At 43.3% G+C, this 18,393-nt stretch overlaps 2 protein-coding genes across 5 annotated transcripts in view; both read right to left on the bottom strand.

Moving 5' to 3' along the window:
• The window catches only part of CHLSN (cholesin), a 121,016-nt gene extending 113,372 nt beyond the window's left edge, over window positions 1–7,644 (bottom strand). The window contains exons 1-2 of one of the 2 annotated variants that reach the window (XM_088174347.1): window positions 7,621–7,644; window positions 6,137–6,279 (exon numbers count right to left, since the gene is read on the bottom strand). In XM_088174347.1, the coding sequence (XP_088030473.1) occupies window positions 6,137–6,265 (129 nt within the window). In that variant the 5' untranslated portion in view covers window positions 6,266–6,279; window positions 7,621–7,644. Of the gene's footprint in view, window positions 1–6,136; window positions 6,280–7,504 lie in introns of both variants that reach the window. The other variant, XM_088174346.1, reaches the window with a different exon arrangement.
• Window positions 7,645–10,266: 2,622 nt separating this feature from the next.
• ZFAND2A (zinc finger AN1-type containing 2A) lies at window positions 10,267–13,383 on the bottom strand. Of its 3 annotated transcripts, none has more exons than XR_015807199.1 (6): window positions 13,222–13,378; window positions 12,627–12,721; window positions 11,799–11,930; window positions 11,458–11,609; window positions 10,835–11,054; window positions 10,267–10,411 (listed from the first exon to the last, which is right to left on the bottom strand). XR_015807199.1 is itself a non-coding variant. In XM_014870028.2 (6 exons), the coding sequence occupies exons 1-6, from the start codon at window positions 13,274–13,276 to the stop codon at window positions 10,402–10,404; spliced, it is 534 nt and encodes a 177-aa protein (XP_014725514.1). In that variant the 5' UTR covers window positions 13,277–13,383; the 3' UTR covers window positions 10,267–10,401. The 3 variants fall into 3 exon arrangements, 2 of the variants coding, with proteins under 2 accessions (XP_014725514.1, XP_014725534.1); XM_014870028.2 differs by having other exon boundaries at window positions 10,835–10,924; window positions 13,222–13,383; XM_014870048.2 differs by lacking the exons at window positions 10,267–10,411; window positions 10,835–11,054 and having other exon boundaries at window positions 11,454–11,609.
• Window positions 13,384–18,393: the final 5,010 nt, after the last annotated feature.

Genomic DNA, 18,393 nt, shown 5'->3' with positions numbered 1-18,393 from the left:
TGCCCATTTCTCTGCTCTTTATCCTGAATCAGAATGCTGCAAACATCCTGTCAAGCTTACAAGTTAGTTTCATGCCAAGTGAATGCATTTTGCGAATTCAAACATGTTAACATGACTTCTTTTTAATTGAAGTTGCACGTGTTTTGAGGTTATGTGCCAAGTTTTTTATATTCAACAATTTGGGCCTTTTCCAGCAATTTTCATTGATGACACCTCTCTCTATGAAGAGTCAGAAGTCATCAATACAGAACCAGAATAAAATTATCATTGCAAAAAGGCAGAAAACAGTGTTCTCATTGCACTGGAGCTGGGTGACACAGTCAAGCAGGTTTTTGCTCCTTCAACAACTGAACACTCAACAAATTCAACCCACAAGTGGGAATCCTGTCCTGAACTTCAATTTTGTTACGATATTTGCAATTAAGGCAGGAAAGCAAGGATTTATACTGGAAATCCAACAAGGAAGATCTCACCAGCAAGCACAGAATGAGGGCTGAGAGGAAACAAGTATATGCTCCAAGAAGAGAAGGAAGAATTTTCCCTCTTAACAGCAAAGAAGGGACAGTTATGTTTCACCACCAAATTCCCCATCAATTTAATACCCTGGCTTTATTAATAAAAGTAGGGAATTAACTTTGAATGGATACAGATTAAGGCAAATACCCAGAATTAGCATGAAACTCTTGTTGGCTAATACATAATGAAGAATGCACAATTCCTTTAAACACAAGTAAGAAATACACCACATATTGTTTATACCAAACACAGTTGGGGACGTGAGCCTTTCGCCTGGGAAAACCATCTTCAAAGTAGCAACTGTTTTCCCAGCTGTGAATGCTCTTTCCTGGGAAATCTATTCGTACTATTACAAAAATAATTTTCAAAGGAATGTAAAATTATTCAGCCTAATCTATGCACATCCATATTTCAGACACGATTCTGTACCTTCTTAGACATGTCTGTTTACAGAAGGCCTACTATTCTCTATAAACACTACATGGGTGTCACAATTAAATTTACCCCCTTTTAAAAATAAATAAATGTATGGTTAATTTAATAAAATAATTTGAAGCAACTCTATCAATATTCTGATGAAGTGTTAGCAGGAAACAAATGTTTCAGTCCCATAACCAGCTGCCCTCAAAGTTTGTTGTTTTGTGGTTGGTTGGTTTTTTTTTTAAATTTTCCTAATTTGAGAAATATTGCATAGATAAGAAAGCAGATAAACCAAGCAAGATGTCACACAGTAAGCCATAACTGCCACAGGAATTTAGAACTTTGTAATTATTTCCTATAACTAGCAGAAGGCCACCATACAGAGAGTCACTAAGAGCCAATGGGCCAGCAAACTTGCCTCTTTGTGCAAGTTAAAAAACCCCAAACAAATAACCCAAGAATAAACATTCAACTGAAAGGCAGCCCAAAGCAAAGAGAAATAGGCCCAACACTTTTAATTATAGACTGACAAAACCCAGCACAATAATATCCATCCTGACATTTAACTTGGCCATTTTGAGAAACAGCTCCCACCCCCCTTTATCACTGGGAGGCCGCTTTCTGCTGATGAATCTTTCCATCAAGGCACAGGGGAAGATGAAAGATTATGTCATCTTCTCTTCATAACATGGACAAAACTCTATTTGCATGTCAAAGATACTTGAAAATTGGCCTCCAAAAAAACCCCAGTCCAAGATTCTTATTTTAGGAGGTTATGCTAAATAAAATTAACTTTTTTGAATTTCCTCTCTTTTTTTTTTAATATTTCAGATTTTTACATATTCCTTAAACAAAATTTGATAATCTCAGATAACACTAATACTTACAAATGAGGATTAAGCAATACAGCAAAACCAAACCAGTCCAGGAAGAGTGGACAGCAGAATTGCAATGAAAACAAAACAGTTTCCAAAATATATTTTAATATATATAAAACACAGTTAATATTGGTAGCCTGGTAATAAAAAGAAAATCCTGCAAGATCATACAAAGTTTTTAACTTCATGGCATTTTTTTAGGATGGGAAAGTATAAACCAAGTTATTTTGATGGTTACAAGATAAGCTTGCCATTAATTAGAAAAATAAATTAAGGGAACAATAAAGGATTACCGAGTTTGTTTGCAAATCACCCACAACTCATTATTTCAAGAACAGGCTTTGGGATGAATTAGTGGGTTGTCAAACAAATAAATACACTGTCTGATGATAGCTTTACAGTATCTGCTGGATCAGTTTGCATCAATGTCTGGTTTGTATTCATTAAACATTCACATTACTACCCCAGTTACCTGATTACAAGCAGCATTAGAGATCATTATCAAAGTAGCATTCCCAGTTATTCCACCAAGCTCATGCCCAAAAGGTCTATCTCCACAGCTTAAACATGATTTTGTGGGGTTTTCCACTGCTACGACCAAACAGTGATTTTAAAGAATTTTTTTTGTGTGTGTGTTTGCTTGGCAGCTAAAGAATTCTACATTCCTCTTTATGATAACCTCCAAAAAGCAGAACAGAAAAATCTTTTATTTACAGATTTTGCCATTTACCATTTAGTAAACAGATCTTACTGTTTGGGCACCTGCACACTCTGATGAAAGAAACACCATGAGCTACTTGTTTATTTGCCATTGTTTGTAGTATCTGTATGGAATCTCAGAAATTAAATTCCTTTCCCACTGATCCTGCCTTTATCTGAGGAAAATGTTGATTCCTCCTCCTCCAACCACTTGCAATGCTGAAGATAACAAGGAAGTACAAGGAAACACCCACTGGCTTTATGACTGTTACTGAAAGTACCCTTCAACCATGAACAAGGGGATTTGATTTATAAAGATTAATCATCCCTTAGTCATTGCAATTTTCCTTGAAGTTACAGCGTTTACTAGACTAAATTGGGAAGGAACAGGAAATTAATATTGTTTTCTATGAATTATGAATTTTGAGTCCTGCCTAATAGATATTCTGTTCTGAAAGAATTTCCTACCGTTCTGCAGAAAGCCAGCAGCTCTGCAGCAACGAGATCTGCCCGTAAATGACAAGAGCCTTTGACACAGTGAGGTCACTTGGGGCAGAACTCAAACAGCCCTGGGAAACAAAGCAGCCACATGTTGTTCCCTACCTACAGAGCTGCAACTGTCAGGACTGCTGTTCCAGTAAACTCTGTGGCATTGAGACAGCTGAAAGTTTAAAGGCTGGAGAAATGCATAATCAGAAGCAAAACGGGGTAATTGCAAAGAAACACTTCTAAGGGTTCTGTTATTTCAAGATGACACGTTAAGAATACTGCAAATATTCTTTGTTCAGAGAACTGAAACAAAACTAACTTGTCAGAAAAGATCCATCAGGCAGCTGTTACCTAAGAAGCCAGTAGTCAAACCACCAGTCTAGATGACACATTTTAAACCTCTTTTCTTCATACCTGTTACGGTTTGAAAGGAAAAACTTAAACATTCTGATAGTTCAACATATGTTAGCAAACTATAAAAGTCATTATAAAAACTGTAAAACCAAGGTCTAGTGATTTTTTAAAATGTGCAATTATTTCACAATAAATAGAACAGTAACATTAGGAGAATTGGTCAGAAAAACCACAAGGCTGAATTAAGTTTTAAAACTTGATTAAACTTTAAAATCTCGACTAGAGATGTCTCATTTAGAGCTGTGTGGTTCTAAGATCACTCATGAAAGCATTCATATTGGTCTTGAATTGCTTATTGCTATTTAGTGTAAACAGAAGAAATTGAGTAGATGAAAATCAATAAAACATCAAGATTACTCTGAAAGGTCAAGCTGTTCCAAGGAAAAATACCTTAGTCTAAGGCTGGTAAGAATTTTTGAAATAAATTTCTTGAAGGAATGATCAGTGTACACTAAATCCAGTCACTGAAAATACACTTCAACTTGCCTCCAGCTCTATAAAAAAATCAATTAGACATTTGTATTTTCCACTTTAGAGGTTACATTTGCTGCACTAGAATTGAAACAAAAACAAAAAGTAAATCACAGGAATGTGACTTAATGAACCAGTGAAACCTCTGTCCCACCAAAAACTTTGACTTCTTTCTACCACACATGAACTCCTTAGGAAACACTGGAGCCTAGCCATCCTTACTTTAAGAATGCCAGGAAGAGTTTCCTTTAATTCAGTTACTGCATTTACCACCAATCACAGCTCATCAGAATCCAGGCACCATGATTCAGGAATTCCTGTAGACCTAGCAAAATTCCAGCTTATTTTAAAGTAACAGTAATCAAATTAAAGGAAGTAAAGGTGCCGAATAAACCTCAGCAGTTGCCTAACTTCTGTTCCAAATTTCTTCCTTGGAACCATTCACACTGACTGAGCACAGTCCCAGAGTTCCTCCTGATCTTCCCGTTCACACAGAGCAGTTTTACCTTGTTCTCCATTACACCTTCCATGCTGACAAGGTTTGATGACCAAAAGCACTTTAAAGCATAAATGCCAGTTTGCATTAACCAAGCATTTCACACCAAGCTGGGAGTAACAATCAAACTGCCAAACAATTCACTTTCTTTAACCACTTCTGAAATAAAATTGTTGAAGATCTGTCTCATGTTTTGCATTCTCAACAGTCATTTCAAATGAGGAAAAAGAAAAAAAAAAAAGAAGTGGTCTATTAGACTTTCCTGCTATCAAAACAGTTACAGTTTATAAAGCTGATGCCAAGAAATGGCTTGTCATAGACCTTTTATGGCATTCCCTAAAACTCACTATATACATGTTCAAGCCACCCACTGGCATCAACTTTTATGATTCCAAGAACTGCTGTGCTTAGTGGTGATCCCTAATAGTATTAAGGATTCTTCTTTCCATTACTCTTTTCTCTTTCTTTCACAGTCCTACAGTCTGCACAAAACTCACTTGGGTGTTCTAAGAACTGAACACTGGACATCAGATGGTCCAAAAAGGCCTCACTTGCCAGGAGCTTGAAGCCACCTCGACTGTTTGGCAGTTTTACATGAAATTATAGATTGTCAAAGGCAATAAAATTTTAATTTTGACATTTCCATTTCACACTGCTTTTGTCCTGGAAAATAATTTTCATTCAAATTTAATTATAGCACAGCAAATCCACAGTCTATAATACAAAGGAAAAGAGCAACATTCCCTCTTATGAGGCTATAAAGACAAAATTTCCTATTTTTGCTTTGACAAAGATGCAGTCTTTTCTTACTTAGGAACATTTCTGCTGAGTTCAAAACTGCAAAAATGTACAGACCCCAGAATAGCTTCTGCCAATAGGATGGCTTTTTTATATTAAGCTTCCCAAATGCGAAATGCAATACCTAGAGATACTTATGAATGCAAAAGTTCCTCAAAGATGTTCTTGCCAATAAGCTTACATAAAGTCTAATAACAGAATAAGTACAAATTTTTACTTATATGAGCTCCATTGAGTTACACATGTCATGATAAAGGAAGTATCAAGCAGCTTTCACATGTATTTTATGTTAGGCCAGGAAAAATAAGAGAATTAAGACCATGGCTCCTTGAGGTGATCCTCAAGAATTCCTGAAGAAAAAAACCTCCTTTCACTCTCTACTTCTTGAATTGTTTTACAGTTCTTTGATCCTCATTCCACAGTAATCACTAAGAACATCAGTACTGAATTATGCATAATCTCCATCACAAAAAAATAATACCAAAAGCCTTCCAACTTCAAGCTCCTACTTAAGTAACCTATTGAAATTGCTAATTTCATTCTCATAAAATAATTCATAAAACATTCAGGAATACAAAGGGACTGCTGACACCTTCTGGTCACTTGACATGCTGTCCAAAACCAGGAGAATTTCCAAGAAAACATCTTTCATGTTTTCCCAGGCACTCAGGATCACATGAAGACTGAAGCTCCACCGAGACTGCCATATGACAGTGCCTCGCTTGGTTCACCTTTCACCCACATCCATTCTCTGCTTTTCACAAAACATCCAAAACAAACAGAGATCACCTCTCTGCCTGCTATGATTGGATCCAGATTTGGCTTAATTAATCTCTTCCTTTTAGCTTTCAGTCTAGGTGTACTGCATCCAAGGAATCACTGCAACTGAATCCAACTCATGTTCAGCATCTACAAAAACAGCAAATCCATTTTACATTAAATTAAAGAGCCAAACCTGCAGCTTTTGCTTCTTCTTCTTCGGTTTAGTTTCCAGTTCCAGCTCATCCTTTTCAGCCACATGTTGCTTCAGCTTTTTTCTTTTTTCTGCCTTTTTTTCTTTTTTTTCCACAATCATTTTCGGCATTCTAAAATGCTATTCTGTAACAGAAACCACCAAACTGCAGTTACAACCTTTTTTAATATTAAATGTCAGTCTCATATATAGCCAGTTAGACTATAATTACACTGGTATGGTAATTATTTCTGACTACTTATCTATGAAGTATATGTCTGCGCTGAAATTTGACTCATTTGGAAGAATTTTTGTGTTTTCTTTAGGAATACATTGTAGTTAAGGTACTGTAAAACTCAAATGCCAGTCTTCTGTAGGAACCTCCACACCTTCTGTCCTCTGAGTTGTGGAATATACCTCAGTGACTGTCCTGGCAGGAATTCCCCATGACTTAGGCTGTGCTTTCTGCAGGTTAGAACACATCACATTGAACTGTTTGATTAACTGTCTACCTCAGGTAACACCATCATCTCAAAATGCATTCACATGGCTACTAGTCTTCTCATTAATATGCATATATGTGCACTCACAAGCAAAAAGGCTATTTGATCACTAAAGAGGTTTAAACCACTAGTTCTGGTTAAACTGCAAGTTCTTTTGTTTTCATATAAGTTAATGTGATAAAACTATGCTTGAAGAATTGCCTCATTCTCTTCAATTTTAGACTTACGGGTGAAGGTGAACAGGAGTTGCAGGCAACACTGCAGCTGGTTCTGAGAACAGGTCTACTTGTAACTCTGTACTATTTCTTTGTGAGAACATCTTATTTAAGTGGCTTTCGCCAGTTGCCCCAACCCTGTCACTTTCAGCGTGAGTTTCAATGTCAGTTTCACTACAGAGGCAAATGTTGGCTCAATCACAAACATTTACCCTGAAACACACACACTGCAATATAAAACATCCACAGACCCACGTGGGGAGGTTCCCAACGCAGCAGATGCTGCCAAAGGAAGGGTTTGGCACCTCCGTGACACCGGATCAGGCCTGGCACGTGTCAGGCACAGCCATGCCCTGGGCAGGGGGGCACTCCCACAGCCAGCCCCTGCTCCCGGCTCCCCTGCCCAGGGCCCAGCTCTGCTTCCCAACCTAGATTCGCTTCCCAACACACGACCTCGGCTCCGCGTCCCAACACAAACCCTCAGTTCGCCGCAGCCCCTTCAGCCACCGCCGCGCATGTGGCCGAGCCGAGCCGAGCCGGGCCGGGCCTCTCCACTCCTCCCGCAACTCCGGGCGGGCAGAGGGACCCCCGGAGGAGCCGCCGCCACCCCGGAGGGACCCAGCGCTGCACCCCCCACCCAGCCCCACACGCACCTCCCGCAGCCGCCGCCCCGGCACATTCAACTGAGCCCCACGCTTGGCGCCGCCGCCCGCCCCCTGCTTCTCATTGGCTACACGGGGAGAAAGGAGGCACCTGGTTGGCCCCTGACCTGTCAATCAGCTCGGCGGCCAATAGGAAGCCCCGTTCGGAGTTAAAGCGCCCACCGGGAACACGTGTGCGGCGGAACGCTCCGCCGGCTTCTGGCGGCGCGCATGACGTCATCTTTCCGCGCCGAGCTCCGCCCGTGGCCCCGCCCCTTTGCCTGGGAGATTCCCAAGGTCGGGACCGACCTGGGGCTTGGCAGGGATCCGCCCTGGAGCTCACAGATACCTACCCGCACCCTGCATGGGATCTCACAGATACCTACCCGCACCCTGCCTGGGATCCCCAGGGCCTGGCCGGGATCCGCTCTGGAGCTCACAGATACCTACCCGCACCCTGCCTGGGATTCCCCAGGGCCTGGCAGGGATCCCCCCGCATCCTGACAGGGGTCCCCGGGGTCTCGCAGCTCCCACCCCTCCCTACAGGACAGCCGCTGGAAGTCAGCCCGGCACTCCCCACACCAGCCGCTGCCTACACACTGAGATGTGTTTGTGTGGAGAACGGTTCTGATTCCTTTGAGCCCTCAGATCCTTAAGGTTCCAGATCCTATAAGATCCCGAAGTCTGAGACAACATTACCCGTGTCCCGATGGGATGTTGTGGAACGCGTGGGAAGAGGCCAAGGGTGTGGCTTGACAGGACGAGAAAACACCTCCGAGAACAATTTCCAGGAAGCAAATTGCTTTCCGTGTTTTCATTTTCTATAAATAACCCATGCACAAACTTTTCCAAGTCCCCTTGGTAATTTAAGGGCCAGAATTTTTACCACATACACACACGTAGATGACACATTTTTTTCAGGACAACCTGAGACAGGGTTGTTGATTCCTTTTGCTTGGATCCCAGCAGCAGCTGAAATGTTGGATGTAGGAGCAGATGCTGCTGGCAAACAAGTCCCTGTACCATTTCAGGCACTGCTGGGAAGGTGGCAACCTCTGCCTTCCTCCTCTTCCACCTCCTTCCCACACTGAGGTGCCCTCCTGCCCCCAGCCATCACTGCTGGGCTGGGAGAGCCTCTCTCCCCTGGTCTGTGTCCTCACACCACGGTCAGAACCTGGAATCCCCTTCCCAAAGCACCTGTACATGGCACCATTTGGGAATGTGTGGCCAGTTAGAAATTATACACAAAACCATAAAATGTATATCAAATATAGCAATGTGCTAGGGCTGAGTTAGGGCTGTTGGCACACAGGGGATAATCAGAGGGTGGTGGTACCTAAAACTGAAGTTGTAATTTAAGCTTGTGCTCCAGTGTGGATATGCAAAGAATGTTTTCTATGTTTAGACTTCCTAAAATAAAGACCGTGTTACTGCATATCCTATTGTGACATCCTGTGGTTAAACACAGTATTACAGATACTGTCAAATCACAGTCTTGGCTGCATGATTGCAAAAAATTAGATTATGTCATCATGTAACTCATAGCTATATTACATGTTCAGTTTGGCCAACTAGCTGTGATCTCTGTTCTTTTATAGGAAAGGCCTGTGGCTCAAGATATTGATTGTTAACGTGCTGTCCCTGTGAAGGACCACAAATCCACATTTCCTCCTCAGGCAGCATTCCCACTCCAAGGATTAAACTGTTCAGAGAGAAGAGACACAACAGTCTTTGCACACCTGCAGCACCCCCAAGGTTGTACCAAGCACGTGCAATAACTACATTTATGCTCCCATCTCTGACAGTGTCAGCAAAGATGATTTTTCCCAGGTCAGGGAACTCAGCATCTGCTCTGCAAAGTGCTCCTCCTCCCACCTCAGCAGCATTGCAGGGGATTGAAGGGGCTGCAATTACCCTCCAGTTAGTCCTAAGCCAACACTGCAGCCCAGAAGCCCAGCATGCAGAGGAATGGCTCCAGTGACACATGAAATTGAGGTCTTGACCCTCTGACACCATCAGAAAGCCTTGGCATTTTTCTCACAATTAGCTGGATGAGAGGTCTACTTAGATCCCATCTGGGGAATTAGCATTGTTCATTAACAGCACATTTCCATTTCATCAACCTATAATATTTCAGGCCTCAAGCTAAGCAGCTGGATACTCATGCAGTTTTAAAGAGCCAAGAGAGCTGATCAGGATAATAGATGGAGCATTATCTGCTATGACTTCACTTGTTTAAGCTTTTCAGGCAGACAGCAAGAGCAGCCTCCCTAAACAACGCTCTATTTTGGCCTTATTCTCATTACACAAGACATGGGTAATGTTACTTGATCTGGCTTCCTTTTCTCCCTGAAACCACAAAATACATCCCTGCAAATCTAAATTTCTGTCCAAGGGACAATAAATTATGAAGAATTATACTGCACATGCCTCTGTGAGTACTAGCCTTTAGATAGGACCTGTGAAAAAGATGGTTTGGCTTTATAAATAAAAGTCTTCCAATGACATTCAGAAACCAAGAGGAAGCTTCACATTGATGTTGTTTGTCATGCAGAGCCAGAACACTTCCAAAAGGATTGAGACATATGACAGTAGCTTGTATTTCAGATTTTCATTTTGGGAGATTCCTAGTTCAGACATGGCATGACCTAAGCAAATCTAACTGTATTTCATACCAACTGTAATCTTCTACCTACCTACTATCATCTCACTTCCTACATCAAATATTCTTCATAGTATTAAAGTTCTTATTCCAAATATAGGAACAAATAACGTTGGCTTGGAAAGGGTCACAGTTTATTGAATGCATACAAAATTATGATACAAAAATAAGTTAATTGCAGAGAAATTTAAAGAGAGAAAATATTAACTTTAAAATAAAGGTTTGATCCAGATGTGAAGAGCCTCTACTATCTGCACCTGAAAGACATAAGAATGCACTGTAAGGATTACACAACTGGAAATTTCAGTCCCATGAGCTACAACATGCCAGGGAAGGGCTTGGGCCATTTATTTTAATTCAGTTGCTTGCTGTGCTTTCATCACTCTGATGACACAACATTTTTACAGAACTTGGCCAAACCTCTCACTGAACAGGTGGGAGACCAACCTGCAGATACAATTTGATGTCCTAATGCTTGTGTCTATGAGGCCACTTTAATCACTGCATTATAGAGAAGCAGGGATTTACCTGTGCTGTCAGAGCCCCTCTACTGAGCTCCCAACACCATTTACAGGTCAGCTACCAACTCTAGAGCAGTTAGAGGTGTGACAGTGGCACTGCTACACCGTGTGGACACCAGCCTAGTTTTTGTTTATCTATTCTCCTTGTGCAGCTGATACCTGTTGTGCTGACGATTCCCATTAGATGGCACTCCAGTTGCTCCCGGGGTCTTGAAGGTGGGATGAGATGCTCTCATCAGAGCTGCATATCTACAAACAAGCACATCCAGGCTCAGCACGTATGCACTCTGTATTTTCACTCTTTCATTCAGCTTAATCATTTGCATCTGTCACACAAATATCACAGTCCTACTGCACACAGCAGTCAATGTATGTCTGCCTGCAAGAGACAGATGTTTTTTATTAACATTAAGTTCAAATTTGGCTTGTTAAGGTATTGATTATTCTTGGTTACTTCAAAGTGCTGGGCAGAGCTTTAGGATTCTAGTGTGTGGACTCAGATCCCAAAGAGTGCTTGAGTTGGCCAGTGCCTGTTCTCAATTAGGAGAGACTGACACAGGTAAGCTTGAAAATTCAGGAAAGAATTTGATAAGCTTTTTCTCTTTTTCTCAGAAATTAAGTCTGACATTTCAGAAATTCAGCCTGAGATGCAAGAGGAAATCATGGCTATTTTATGGACATGACTAGTAGTTTCCAGAATTCCCTGTGTGCCCAAGCTCCCCACCACTTAATACCAGCCCTGAGATCTCATCTTGAGCTGAAGTATCACAAGTATAGCTCACCCTGCCTTGGAGATGGGCTGGCTGCTCCCCTTGCAGTCGTGATCCAGAGGATGCCGATGTTTTATGCAGAAGCTTCCACCACACTGTTCACAAACCAACTTCATCATCTCTTTCCTTTTGCAGCCTGGCTTTACACATTTGTTTGTGAAGATCTGAGTAAGAGAGGACAAGAAGTTGGCAATGTCTGCTTTCTGTGAGCCATGACCAAGCTGAAGCACAAATGTTCAAGCACCCTTAGAGCCAAGATCAAACAGAGCAAGTTTCTACACATTCTGCTGTCAGAAGGCCCAACTTCACCAGCATTAGGAAGGCAGCTTAGACTGCAGCAGCAGTTTTCTTACCTTCTGCTTTTGCTGTGCTGGATTGTATTTGCAGTCCTTATCTATGTGGGCTCCAACCACAATATCTGGGATTTCTCCCTTCTGCACTGGAATAGGTGTGTGACAGAGGGGACACACTGGGACCTGCACATTCTAAGAACACACAACACACATCAGCATCACAGTATTAAAGAATTGTTTCGATCAAAATGGTCCTTTGAGATAATCAAGTCCAGCCCTATATTTGTGTCCTTCCCCTTCTCTTACCCATAGATAATAGAATTATATTCCTAAATGTTTCATGTTCCCATTTGCTAATGCTTTTAAAGATACATTTCGCAACAGTAACTGCAAATCACCATCCAAAAACCACACAGACACGCTTTGCCAAAACAATTTGTAGCAACATATTTGGTAAATTAACTTTAAATATCCTTTTGGCTTTTCTGGAATTACAGCCTTTGAATACTTCAAAGCTCAAGTATAGGCCAGAGATCAAAGTTTAGACCCACTGGTTCTATTTATTTCTTCTGTAGTTTCATGTTTGTTGTTCTTCAAGTTACAGGACTTGGATTGTAGAAAATTTTAGACCACAATACATTACTTGAAATATAAAGCACTGCTCTCTGGGAAGATGCACTGCAAGTGAAAAAAAACTAGAATCTAGCGGTTCTGACCTCTGAAATGTCATATTTCTATATATTTGAAATCCAAACGTATCATTAACTTGCATCTTGAGATTCTCCCAGCCACTTTTATTGAAACCATAGGCGAAGTTTCAGAGCAGCCCTTATGAATGACTTAGCAATTCTACAGGGTGAATTATGACTCACATCATACAGAACTCACTTTTTTGTAGGCAGAGCTGCACTTGTGGTCATCATAACGGATGTGATCTTTACAGAAGACTTCCCCACATGCGTCGCATTTCAGAGGAAGGAAATCTGGGAGAAGGAAAAATAAACATTTTATGGAACAAAGCTAACAACACAAAAGACTACAAATAAATTCTAAAGCAGTTTTTGTCGAGTCACAATCCAATTATGTCTATAGAGATTAGATCACTCTTCACAAATAATAAAACTAAAAGAATAAGAGTGATAAGTTATCCTCTTTTTGTGTGCCATAAGCACCTCAGGAGCTCCTCAAATGCAGAAACCTTAGTAAGCAATTAGTCAAGTGCTAAGAGCTGAAGTACAGAAGCAAAGCCAGGTTTCAGAGATAATTTTATTTTTGAAAAGCCATCCCTTAACAATTTAACACGTACAGGAACAACAGCTATCACTCTTTCCCTAAACCTACTGAGGGGGCACTACAGCAGCAGCAGCAGCACCGGTGTCTGCCGGACGCCCAGCAGCCCTGGGCAGCCCCGGGGGACAGGAGCGGCCCCAGCACACGCGTCACCTCCGGGCTCGCCCGGGGTTCGGTCCGAGCCCGCACTTACCCAGCTGTTTGCAGGTGCGCTCGGAGCAGTGCTCGCCCAGCCACGGCAGCTCCATGGCACAGCGGGCCGCCCGCCACAGGGACGGCGACAAAAACCCAAATCCCGGCACGGGCGCGGCCGCCGCGCCTTTATCGGCTCCCGGCGCTGACTCAGCGCAGACACCTGCTGAGTCACGCTCCCGCCGCGTGACGTCACGGCCACCAGAGCCAATGGCGCGCCCCTGCGTGCGCGGCCAGCGGCCAATGGGAGGCCGGGGGGCGGCTGAGTCACGGCCGGGGGCGGGGCCTGGGAATGGAATGAGGATAAGGGTGGAAATAGGAATAAGGGTGGAGATAGGAAAAAGGGTGGAGATAGGCACAAGGGTGGAGATAGGCACAAGGGTGGAGATAAGCACTGGGTGAGAAAAGTCTTGGGGAGCAGGGCAAGGGTGATGCCTTACGTTTTAGCTTTCATATTTCCCAGATTCTGTACCGCATTGGTGTGTGACTCTGAACTTCATAGAAAGTGTTGGCAAGTTCTCCTTACAGTTTAGTCAGACAAAACAATACTTTTCTAGCCTAAGAGTCAAGGACACCATTGCAGCTTTGGGCCCAAAATGTATTAACAATCTGGGAGGATGGGACTTAGTAACTTGGAGCTGTAATTGGACAATTAACCCCAATATGTAAATGGACTAAAACTAATGAAAGTGTGAAAACTCGTGACTCAGAGTCTGTCTTGGGTCCATCTTGCATCCACCTTGGGTGTAGCCACGGCCAGGTTCTTGTACTGCCCAAAGTGTGTCCTTTGAAAGCCTCTTTTATAAATACCTACTTTATTCCTTTAACACTGTCTAGCCTCTGTTCTAGGGAGGCTCTTCAGGCATCAAGGGCGTGGAAATGAGTTCAGGGTGGAGGTAACACGGGTTGCTAATGAAGACAAGGGCTCTCCAGCTTCCCCAGGGAATCATATCCACACCACACAAGCATTCCCACTGCTGTGCATTCCCTGTGGTGCAGGCACCCAGAGGGATGAGAGAGCAGGGCTGTAATGGCCATGGAACACATGTGGGAGAATGACACAGTAAAGCCCATGTCAGACTGAGATCACTGGAGTGCCTCAGCCCTTTGCCACTGCCATTGGTATTTCAGTTTTTCATCATGGCTTCAGCTGCTGCACCATCCCACTTGTGGGATTGTGATGCTTAAATTGTGTTACTTGCTTCAAAATAAACCCAGAGAGCTTGGTGAGAGAGGGTGTTCTTGTCACAGCAGGATGATGCTCAGGGCACTGCTGCAAGACTTCAGCATGTGCTAAACTGGTCAGAGTGGGCAAGCTGCAGTGGGCTGCAACTGGTTTGAGTTTGTGCTAACTGGTTTGGACAGACAGACCTCAGCTGCAGCTGTGGGTTTGCACAAGTCAACCAGAAACTTTCCCAGTTGGTCTCTGTTTTTAAATGTTGGTCTCAGTTTGACAAGACACCTGGAGATCAAGGTGTATTTTAGAAATGTTGATCTTTGGAAGTGTGTGACAATGCTGCCTCCATATGGAGCAGAGGAGGATTATTGATTTCATGACATTTGCTACAGGACTGAGAAATGACGAAGTGTTATTCTGCCCCTGCTCTCCCTGGAAAACACCTGACTGTGCTGTAGTGCATGACTCAGATGCAGAGTGGGGCCATGAGGTCAAAGGGGAGCTTTGGGATTGCATGTGCTGACTTCCTGCACAGGCCACTTTGTGCTGTTGAACTCTAGGAATGGCATGTGTCCCTCCTCCACCTTCCACGTCACCCACCGACGTGGCACTCATGTGACTCCTGCTGTGAGTGCCAGTTTACAGCCAGCCCACATCCCACAGTGCAGTCCTGCTGGATTAAATTATGCCATGTCATCAGCCAGACACTCTGCCCACTCCTCAATTAATTGTCTCTCCAAACCCATAAAATTACCAAATCTCCTCACATAAAACCTTACTCCACAGAACAGCTGTGCTGACAGAGCATTGATTCTGCCACAGGTCTTTGGTTTGTGAAGGGTAAACTCTGATTTCACCTCCTCCACTGTGGTGTTTTCTGCATGGGGTCTTCTGGGACAGTTGTGCCACATCCATGCTGGGAACACCCAAAACCCACCCTGGGACACCCAGAGTATGGCACTCTCCCCCACATATTTTGTTCTTCTGACTCGGTTGGTTCTGGTACTTTGGGACAGGTGAATTTTAAAATTGAAGCGGAAACAGCAAAAATTATCCAAACACAAATAGTAAGAGAAAGTCAAGTTATCCAAGGTACTTCAAGAGCTTGGCTCTATTATGCATCAGCTTCCTTGTACAATTTACACAACTCAAAAACTTGGGAGGTGCAAAAAAACCCATATGTCCTGCTGGGCTTGAAGGCTGATTTTTTTTCCTTACAAAACACCTACCCAGTGCTTTAGAGCAGTAGGACCCCTGTGATCTCCCCAGAAAGGCTTGCCAAAAAACAGTGGGGTGAGCTAAGCAGAGAGGAAGAGGTTGGTGTCTTCCCTGGCTGGCTGAGAGTGCCCTGCACACTGGAGAGCTGCTGCCAAAGGGAGTTTTATGGTGGAGAAGGGAGGAGTTTGCTTATGGATAACAACAGAAATGGCTCTGCACAGATTAGACGCTCTTAAGGAAGACTGTAAATCCCGAGTCTGGAAACCCACATAGTACAGGCAGCCGTCTTAATAGAAACGAGGATTAGAAATTAGCTGAGGTCTTTAGTGATATTTTTAGAAGGTTGCTCCTGACAGGTTAGGCTGCTGAGAACCAGAAGAAAGTGCCAAACCCTGTATTACTTGGGAAAGGATCACACAGTGCAGTGTGTGATTAGAGGCTGGCTAGCTTAGCGACAAAGGGGATAGGTGGGTTAGGGCTGATTCGGGAGGAATTAGCAAGGGAAATTGCTTGAGAAGCAGAATTTGATTAGGGGCAGCCAACATGGATTTGTGAAAGGAAAGCTATGTGTAACTAACTTGCTGGAGTCTGGGGGAGGCACCATTCCCTGGCAGCCTGTGGAGTGTTAGTTTTATATAACTCATCTGCAAAGGGAAGGCCTGGCCCCTTTGCCACCAGAGTGGTGACACTGGGTGGGATGGATGGCAATCACCTCCCTCCCTTGCATCTGCATGGACACTGCCTCCTCTTTCCCCATCCATCCCTTCTACTTTCTTTCTAGTTTTTATGGGAGGAGGCCTGTAGCAGTTCATTGCATTTCCCCGTGTCCCATGCTCTTTGTCTTTCCCTTCCTCTCCCTCCAGTCCATGGGATTTCCTCTTGTTGGGGTATTAAACATCACTATCCACCCCACCACACCAGCATTATCTGCCTTAGGACTTGCATTGCATCCTAAAGGGGAAGATAAAACTCTTCAGAAGAGGACATTCATGAGACAGCAGGGGAACAACTGTCCAACATCACTGCCAGCTACAGGGATGTGTTTCCATCCTGTCTCTCAGGGGAGGGTCTGTCCCCTTTCCACCCTGGATTATGACAGCACAGCACAGAGATGCCCATGGCCAAGACTGCCAGGTCCATCCACCCCCTCTCTGCCTTGTGTACCCCAAACTCCTCCCAACACCATCCATAAAACACAGATGAGTCCCCTGTCCCTGGTGTCCCAAGGCCACCTCTTTGCCTGAAGTCTTCCTGCACCAGCATCCTGCTTGTTGCTCCATCTGCAGAGCCACTGCTGTGTCATTAACATTCAAGTGACTCCAGCTCTCATTTGCCTTTTCCAGGTCTCTAAACTCCAACCTCAATGTCCTGCTTTTCAGCTCATAATTTCGTACCAGGCTCTTAAAACTGGGTTTTATTTTTATTGCAATGACCCTGTGGTGCTGCCAGATCCCTCTGTGGAGGAGACATGACATCTCCATTACAGCTCAGATAAGTGTCTTAAAGAGACCACACACAAAGGAACCTAATGGTACCTATTTTTATTAGGTTTATTACAGGAGGGGAAGGAAAGCAGTCCGACCTCCCCACAGGATACTCCGTTAACAGCAGCAGACAGAGAGGAGAGATCTGTGGAGGCGGATCAGTTTTCCAAGAATATTAGCTACTGCTGCTCTAAAATTAGAGTCTAGGGAGAGCAGACAGGTTGACATAATTGAAAGGGCTGTCTTATGGGATGACATAGTTAAACGAGTCCATGATCAGCTTTAGAGTGACAGCTCAGCGACTTCTTCTAATCCTCAAAGGAGCACTGAGTTGCAAGGCTGTGATTTAACTAGTCCTGGATCTTATCTTGTGATGATGTCAATATTATTAGAACCCGTTTCTAAAGAGTTGCCTCCAAAATCACTGTACATGAACCGACTGGCGTTACAGGCACGATTCTCCTGCAGCTTCACCCTGCAAAGCCCGTGGTTGATACAAACGCTCCTGTGCTGCCCTTCTTACATACCTGATTCTGTCCCCGTGGGCTGGGCTACAGGGGCAGGCCAAGAAACAGGATTAAGAACCTCATTTCAGGATGGAGCTGAAAAATGTCCTTCAGCCGCCCATTTTATTCAACATAATTTAATAGCAAACACCAACTAACAAAGTTAGAGGTGAAATATAATAGCAGGAACCCCATAAAAAGTAACCTAATCTGTAAGATAAATAGACAACACTTTAGCCTGGGGAGATAGCAAATAAAAGAGAAATATGAGCAGAGCCACTCTCAATTCATAACTAACTTTAAAGAGAAATAATGAAGATGAGTTCTCCAACTTTTAATGCCCTTAAGATTCTTCTCCACAAAAAATTAAAAAGCATTTTTAATGCTTTCCTCACACATTGTATGTCTCCAGCCAAAGGTCCTGGATCATTCCCACTCAAGGAGGCATCCATCAGAAAGGAGAATGATGTGGAAAAACCCTACTGTAATTCTGGATGGAGCAGGACACACCAGGGATGGAGCTTCTCATGCTAGTGGAGCCTCTTGGTTACCTTCAGTGGCCACCTCCTCCTGCCTTGTTTCAGGTCCACAACTCAGAGCACTCACTGCCTTCATGGTGGCATTAGTCTGACATTTATTATTTTAAGGGGTTTTAGCTTCTTTTTTTTTGTCAGTGCCTACTTTAACTTCAAAGGCTGGGATTTTCCAAGCAGCCTACTGTATTTAGGCACCTAAATCCCATTGAGTTTCAAGTGTGTATCAGCCCTTAGGCTCCTTGGAAAATCCTT

The sequence above is a fragment of the Sturnus vulgaris genome, chromosome 16 (genome assembly GCF_052056855.1).
Source record: "Sturnus vulgaris isolate bStuVul1 chromosome 16, bStuVul1.hap1, whole genome shotgun sequence".
Taxonomy (NCBI): domain Eukaryota; kingdom Metazoa; phylum Chordata; class Aves; order Passeriformes; family Sturnidae; genus Sturnus; species Sturnus vulgaris.
Note: the sequence above shows the minus strand (reverse complement) of the source record. Positions and strands in the feature narration are given on the sequence as shown.